This window comes from Talpa europaea (genome assembly GCF_964194135.1).
Source record: "Talpa europaea genome assembly, chromosome: 13".
Classification (NCBI taxonomy): domain Eukaryota; kingdom Metazoa; phylum Chordata; class Mammalia; order Eulipotyphla; family Talpidae; genus Talpa; species Talpa europaea.
Genome location: NC_140080.1, coordinates 60,872,540 through 60,880,011, shown reverse-complemented (window position 1 = coordinate 60,880,011; position 7,472 = coordinate 60,872,540). Strand labels below are relative to the sequence as shown.

General features: G+C 39.1%; 1 protein-coding gene across 1 annotated transcript in view; it reads right to left on the bottom strand.

Moving 5' to 3' along the window:
* Positions 1 to 4,352: 4,352 nt before the first annotated feature.
* Positions 4,353 to 7,472, bottom strand: part of RBBP8 (RB binding protein 8, endonuclease) — a gene marked incomplete at its 3' end in the record, with an annotated part of 62,906 nt that continues 59,786 nt past the window's right edge. The window contains exon 18 of the mRNA XM_084252685.1: positions 4,353 to 4,450. Coding sequence (XP_084108811.1) covers positions 4,353 to 4,450 — 98 coding nt within the window. The remainder of the gene's footprint in view (positions 4,451 to 7,472) is intronic.

The following is a 7,472-nucleotide window of genomic DNA, read 5'->3' as shown; positions in this document are numbered from 1 at the left end:
AATACAAGTTGTGGAATTAAATTCACTCTTCAAAAATGATAGTGCTCGAAACAGCTCACCTGCTCTGTATCCCTCCTCCGGAGTTTGAAACTTATAAAATAGGAAGGATCCAGGGTTTTAGAAAGAACATTGGTGTCATGGAGCCCTCTTTGTGCATTTTGCCGAGCTCCTCATTTAAGCAACTTTATGTGTTCTGTGGGCTGTAACTTCTCTGCTGGATTCTCCTACCTGGCACTCTTCTCCTTGCTGCCCCCAAACCTGTGGTCCTCACTATGTCATATTCTTCAGTGATGGAGCCAGAACTCCAGCCCTGATTTGCCTGGCTCTAGGGAAAAATTATAACTGCTCTCTTATCTACCTTGCTGAAAAATATTGATCACCTGCTAGAGAGCTGATGAAACTAGATAGGACCTCAGAGGTTTTACTGTCCAATCCTCTCATTTTACAAATGAGGAACCTAAAGGCCTATAAGGTGAGATGTGAACACCATAAAACACTCAAGTGTTAGCACAGCATAGCAAGAACCAGTTTTCCTGGCTCAGATATACCCATCACTTATTCACTCAACAAACATTAAATCTTTCTACATTTAAAGCACTGTGTTCGACCCTGAATATCTCTGTTGCTGCACCCTTTTTGGGTGCTCCTTTTGTGAGTTTAATGAGTCTATACATAAAGCTGTTTTAAATTGGGGATGGAGTTATCTCTGCCTCTGCCAAGTTGGCTTTGTGAGTAGGGCCACACACCACTGATGGCCCCAACATGATACCTGTCATTGCCCTGACCCATAAAAGGGGGTGTCGGAGACTAGAAGGGAATGTGTCTCATTACAAGGTAATGTATAAAGTACAGAAAAGTCTTATATAAAAAAAAAGTTTATATAATTCCATGTTACTCAAGTAACTGTTTTAAGAACACTCATCAGAAAACAGGAAGCTTAACTCGTAGTTTTGCCAACTAAGTCTAATCCAATTGCAAAAAAGTTTGTTACACCTAAAGCAGGAAGTCACCAAGCCTGTCCTCTTAGGTGTCTCCCATGCTGAACACTACTACTTGGCTTTATTATCCATTTTCTTGGCAGGTTTGTCTGAGGATCCTTGGAGACACCCAACAAATCCTCTCAAGTGAATTAATAGACCTAGGGGTCAGAATAAAGTCTAGTTTGAGAACTTGGAAAGGAAATGCAATTATTCCTGGACAGTTAAGCTACCATCAACCCACACAGGACGAGAGTAAAGGTATGCACGTGCATTGGGATAAGGAAGAAAGGCAGAGCAGCAGTATTTGTCTGTGACATTTGCCACCCAAGCAGGGATGACTGACCAGACCATGACCACATGCAAAAGTCTTTTGAAACAGTATGTCTGAGGAACCCGCTGGCACAGAAACCAGCTGGTGTGCAGGTCCCCTGGTATCTGTGCTATTCTGGTGCAGCAGATGGCCAGTAGAAGAGCCAGATATCAGCCCATAAGGAAGGATCCTGGTCCTTGGGCTGTGAGGCTTTTACCCTTCATGTCTGGGAAGTGCCTTTAAAGCTCAGTCTGCCCCAGGTAGACCACTCTCCATTCCCAACATTTCCCACCTTACTAATACAAACTTCCTGAGTTACCTCTCAAGAAAGAGGCTATTACTACCACCTGCCCTAAATAATCAGGATTCCCACCAACATGCCCCATAAGCCAGTCTCTGTTACTGGGTGATGGTAAACAATCAAAACACAGAAATAACTGTACTGCTAAAGTTGGCTTAACACTGAAGCTGCCATTTATTATTCCAAGTGTCAAATTTACTTGTTCATCCACAGAAGACCATGAAATCTGCATCCCCCTAATGTATTAATAAGGTTGGATTAGAATATTTTAGTTTCAGTCTGTTACTCTTTGATACTTTGAAACTATTAATCAAATGCTCAGCAGCACATTTTGTAGTTTTATAATCTGTATTTTTCTTGAGCTTAAATGCCATCTCACTATAAAATCCACTTGGTAAACTACTTGTCAATCAGTAAATTATATTAAGTATGTATTTACTATGTCTAGTGCTCTTCTTTCCTTCCTGTATTTCCATGTAGGGTTTTTTTTTTTGTTTGTTTGTTTGTTTTTACCATTTTCCTTTATCCTAAAGAACTTAGGTTAGTATTCTAGTGCAAGTTGGCTGGCAATTTTTCCTTCCTTAGCTTTTCTTCAAAAATGTCTATTTTTATCTTAATAAATTTGCAGTATTTCAGTGTTTTGAAGGATACTTTGAGCACAGAATTCAAAGATGTTAATTACTTTTGTTCAGCAATTTAGAGTCTGGTTTGATCACCAGGGCACATTCCATGGTAGGTCCTAAACTTTACTATTGGCCTCTTTTTAACAGTGAGAGTCTGTTAAAAATGTTAAATTTGTTAATTGTCTCTGCCATTTGTTTTATTCCAACAAAAGCTAAGTTACTTGAAAGCTCATTTTTACATCTTTCATTATTCTACCAACTCATATCTTCTTTATCCTAGAAATTTTCCTTTATGATTTTCCTAGTCAGCCCCTGGTCCAGAAGAAGCTATTCTTCTCCAAAAATAGCTCTATTCTGGCCTCTGCTGGTGTGACAGCAGAAAGCTATTTCATTGATTTTTTTTTTTGCTTAATATGCTACAGGACTCAAGGATAAGGTAACTGATACTAGGTTTCTAAAAAAACCGTTCTGACAGCAGGCAATGGTTCAGCAAAGAAAGATTTTGAAACAGGGCCTCCCCGGTGGCGCAGCGGTTCAGCGCCGCTGCGCCGGTTCGATTCCTGGCTGCTCCCCGACCACCAGAGGAGGGTCCCACATGGCGCGCAGACCTCTCCTGCCGCCCGCTGCTCCCCTCAGCAGTGTACTTCGGTCCTTCTGCCTGCACTGCTCCCCGCTCTGGCTCTGGTGAATTCTCTCACCCTCCCACGCTTCTGACTGTACCCAGTGCTTGTATAAATAAATAAAAATAAATCTTAAAAAAAAAAAAAAAGATTTTGAAACATCTCTCAGGCTGCTAGGCTTATGGAGAATAAACAGCTGAATGGTAAAATTTGAGCTATATTTCAAATGTTTACTTCTAAGGTGGTGCAGTCTTTAAGATTTCTTCCTTTTAAAAGACCTAAGAAAGTTCTCTATGCATTTTTTTAAAATACATATGCCAGATGCAGTTTAAAGCTGAGTTACCAGTACATTGAGCCTACCAATAAGGTGCCTTTCCAGTTGGACTTTGGGAAGACACTACAGGAAGGTGTTAGGAAAGACTATTCTGTGTCATCATTTTGCCTTTTTTCTCAAGGTAACATAATGGATTTGGTTACCCATGATTAACCTATTTAAACTGCTGCCTTTGACAACCTTAGGTTTCAAATGGTTTAATCAGAATACATACTTATCAAAGGCAGTGTCCCAAGTACTCTTGCTGTGTAATACTGCCAAGGTGTGGATTAAAAGAAAAGATACAAAGACAGATACACAAAATGCTACTAAAGAAGGTGACGCAGATGTGGCCAGTCATCTTACTGACTCAGACACTAGGTCCTAGATAAATAGTCCCTAAATAGAGAAATCTATTTTGCTGCCAAATTGCAAGTTCATAAGATGAGTCAATCCTGAGAAACAAAACAACTGAACATAAAACATAATGGGCAGAGAAGAACTTAATAAATTTAGCTTGAAAAGTGTACCAGACAAAAAAGTATGATAAAAAGAAACATGTGAAGAGCTGGAATAATACGAGATTGAAGGACAATGTTGAGTTATAGTCTGTAAGAGGAAGAAATGCTGATATATGTGGGTCTCTTAAAAGGAAAGGAAGCCTTTCGCTACAGAGAACCTCATTTCAACAAAAGAAAGAAGCCAGAAAGTCAAAACAACTATCAAAATTTAGCATTTTTTTCTGAAGAATTAAATGCCAGTCATTGGAATGATCCACAGAAGAGCAACTGAATAAGACAATGAAAATTTATAATGATTAACATGGTTATGGTTGAATGTAAATACTAAGGGAAGATGGAGCAAAAAGAAAAGCTCTCAAAGGCAACAAATCACAATCACCACATTTTCAAAATTGTAATTAGGTATTAGCAAATAAAGTAAATAAATAACTCTTAAGTTAGAGTGCAAAATGAAAGCACCTTATTGCTTTAAAGGTGCGAAAGCAAGAGGACACAAAATAAGCATTATCCACATTTTAAATAATTGTTTTGTGGTGGGTAAATGCTATTTAAGAACATTTTCAATAGAAAAATGATTTATAAATCAGTTTAAAGAAGATAAAAAAATCAATATGTAATACCAACTTTAATTATAAATAACTAAAAAGAAAAAAAATTATCCCCTATTCTGTTTCTCTTCAACATCTATATCTTCTGCTCCTTGCCTTTCGGTGAAAACATTGCATTGTAAGGCTGCCGTCTTTTTGGACGAGGACAAGGATCCAGATCTTCCTTAATGTAACCTTAAAAACAAATCACAAATTCAGAAGACTTTATTGGTAACATACATTTTTTTGAGCACCTAGTCAATATTTAATCTTATTTAATGCCTTCTAAGTTTACATGATTCTTTGGATTATCAGCTGTGTGATGCTGGTGCATGATTTCACTAATCAGTAATGATTTCCCCATTTACACAAAAATAATAACTGCAAACACTGATCAAATGTGTTAGACACATTATCACACAGAATACTCCCATTCCTTTGAAGTAGCCTTTATTATACCTATTTCACATATGAATAATGGAGACCCAGGGAGGGTAGGAAACTCACCCATGTTCATAAAAGACTAGGAAGTGGCGGAGCTGGGACCTTGCCCAAGATCTAACTCCAGCAGGACCAGAGCTCTTAAGCACTTTTCTATTCTCTCTCCCAAAGGTTGCAAGTAAGAATAGGTGGTTAAAAACACAAAGTCTTTACTATCATGATGAATTTCAGATGCTTATCAAAAAAAGACTTTGTTGTAGCTATTCATTAGATGACAGGACTATTTGATTCTCCTAAGGTACTGCCAATCACATAGTCTACAGGGGAGGACTGTACTCTGCCATGCGGCGCCCCCTCCCGAGGCAGAAATCAAGTGATAACAATCTAGTCCTTGATGTTTGGCACGGCCAAGGTACCGAGCACACGGGAGGAACACGCCGAACCCCGAGAAGATTACTGCAGATAACACACTGGACCCCGAGAAGATTGCTGCTGATTACCATGCTCATAATATGCTTTTTTTTTTCTGCCTAGCAAAATAAGTAACCCATTGTGTATATTTCCTGACTCCTAGGAATGTATCTGGTGACGTACTGTAACTGAACTGTCTTCTGCTGACTTTTCTGGTCATGAGTTGTTTCTTGTTTCATGGAATTATTGTATGAAGTAATTGACAAATTTAAACATAATATTTCTCTGGTTAATGCCATAAATGAGACTCATATTAGAGAAATTTGGAATCCATCGGAGAGTAAACAAGATGTTAGTAATCATAAAAAACAACTATAGGATGTAGCTAGAAAACTTCCCCCAACAGTCAAGACCTCACTTGGAGTTGTTTATGTGATTGGAAAGCGTCTTTGGCAGCCACTCCGAGGTGGCCCTGGAAAGAATGTAGTTAAATATATAATCCCAGAACCCACTGATGAGCCTATATCACATATAGGAATCTACCTAAATGGTGAAAGAATAGTTAATATTGAAGGAAAGAGAATTAGGTGGTGCCCTTAAGTCTTTGGGATAGTATCGAAAGGTCAGGGTCACCATGGAATTTATATTCATCACAAAGTAAAGTTAATTACTTAAAAATGGTTTTAGCTGGATTCAAAGATTACTGGAATTTAGAGACGTGGAAAGAACTTGTCAGAGAGATCAAGGCACTTGAGTTAGAACTAGCAAAACAGGTTCAGAGTTGAAATAATGGAGTTTGTGCTTCATGTATAGTTAACCACATATGCTTAGCACCTTGTAATCATTAACTAGAGAATTGTATTTTATACCTTGATATGGAACACTGCTTTCATTTTTTATGAAGAATAAGGCAATATATCTTTTGCATAAGCATTGTCATTTGCTGAAAAAATAAATTTTATGTAATCTAATGCTGTTTGAGAATGTATAAAAATGCATGGTGATTTGAGCACATTACAGTCAGATATCCACTCCTGAAGTGTGTCTGTCTGTCATTTATGCGCCGAATCCTTGACCATCCTGCACAGTTTCTCATCCCTGAGTCGGCCTTGCTAATCTACCGCTGCGCTGGTCTGCGGCACTGCCACACTTTTGGTCGTGGCAGGGGTGCAAACATAGGTTCTATCCAGATTATCTAATGCTATCTGGTGACCAGGCAGAGACAGCATGTCAAAGGGGTCTAGTCTAGTTCGTTAATGCGAAAGTGGAAACAGAGAAACAGTTGTCAAGAGAATTTTCATCTTTTGGAAAAACGAACTAACTATTAAATATCTGGGACTTTGAAGTTGAATATACTCTCAAATTATATTAAATGTAAGTATCACAGATGAAGCAGCTATTTGGTATGCCAACAGTCTTCCAAACAAGCAAGCAAAGGTTCTTTTCACTTAGATATGGTTTATAAATACCTAGCATTTTGAAAAAGTGAGGTTTTTCAAATCTAAAATTCAGAGTAGTTTCTTTGAAAAGATGCTCTCTTTTTTAACAATTTTACTGACAAGTTCTGTAAAGTTACTTATTTTATTAAAAGTCATTTTGATGACTGGATGAAAGTGAAACTAGTTTTTGAAATCTGAATAAACCCGGATAATGAATACAAAAATCATACTACAGTGATTACAGGCAATTTCTGAATCCAGTGGAATTATTTGAAGAGTTGAAGGTCAACCTTTTTGTATTTAGGAACTTGACTTTACGTCACAAAATCAGCACCTAACTTATAGCAGAAGGTAAAGGGAACCATAGTGGAAAAGTTTACTGCTTGGGTTTGGGTATATTCAGCATTAAAATTTTTTTTTAAAAAAAGATTTATTTATTTATTTATACAAGCACTGGGTACAGTCAGAAGCGCGGGAGGGTGAGAGAATTCACCAGAGCCAGAGCGGGGAACAGAACAGGCAGACTAATGAAATACACTGCTGAGGGGAGCAGCGGGTGCGGCAGGAGAGGTCTGTCACACCATGTGGGACCCTCACCAGCAGCCGGGGATCGAACCAGTGCTGCAGAGGCTGAGGGCAGCTTCGCAGCCCAGTGCTCAACCGCTGCACCACCAGGGGAGGCCCCAAGCATTAAAAAAATAATCCCCAGGGGCCTCGCTGGTGGTGGAAGAGGTAAAGATGCAGCACCATGAAGCTAACCACAGCCACTGCAGCATGAGTTCAATCCCCGGCAGGGAGGTGACCCACATGGTGTAGCAGACTTCTCCTGTCTTGCCCACTGCTCCCTTCAGCAGCGTATTTCAGTAGATCGGACTGTACTGCTCCCCACTCTGTTTCTGGTGAATCCTCTCACTCCCCACATCTTT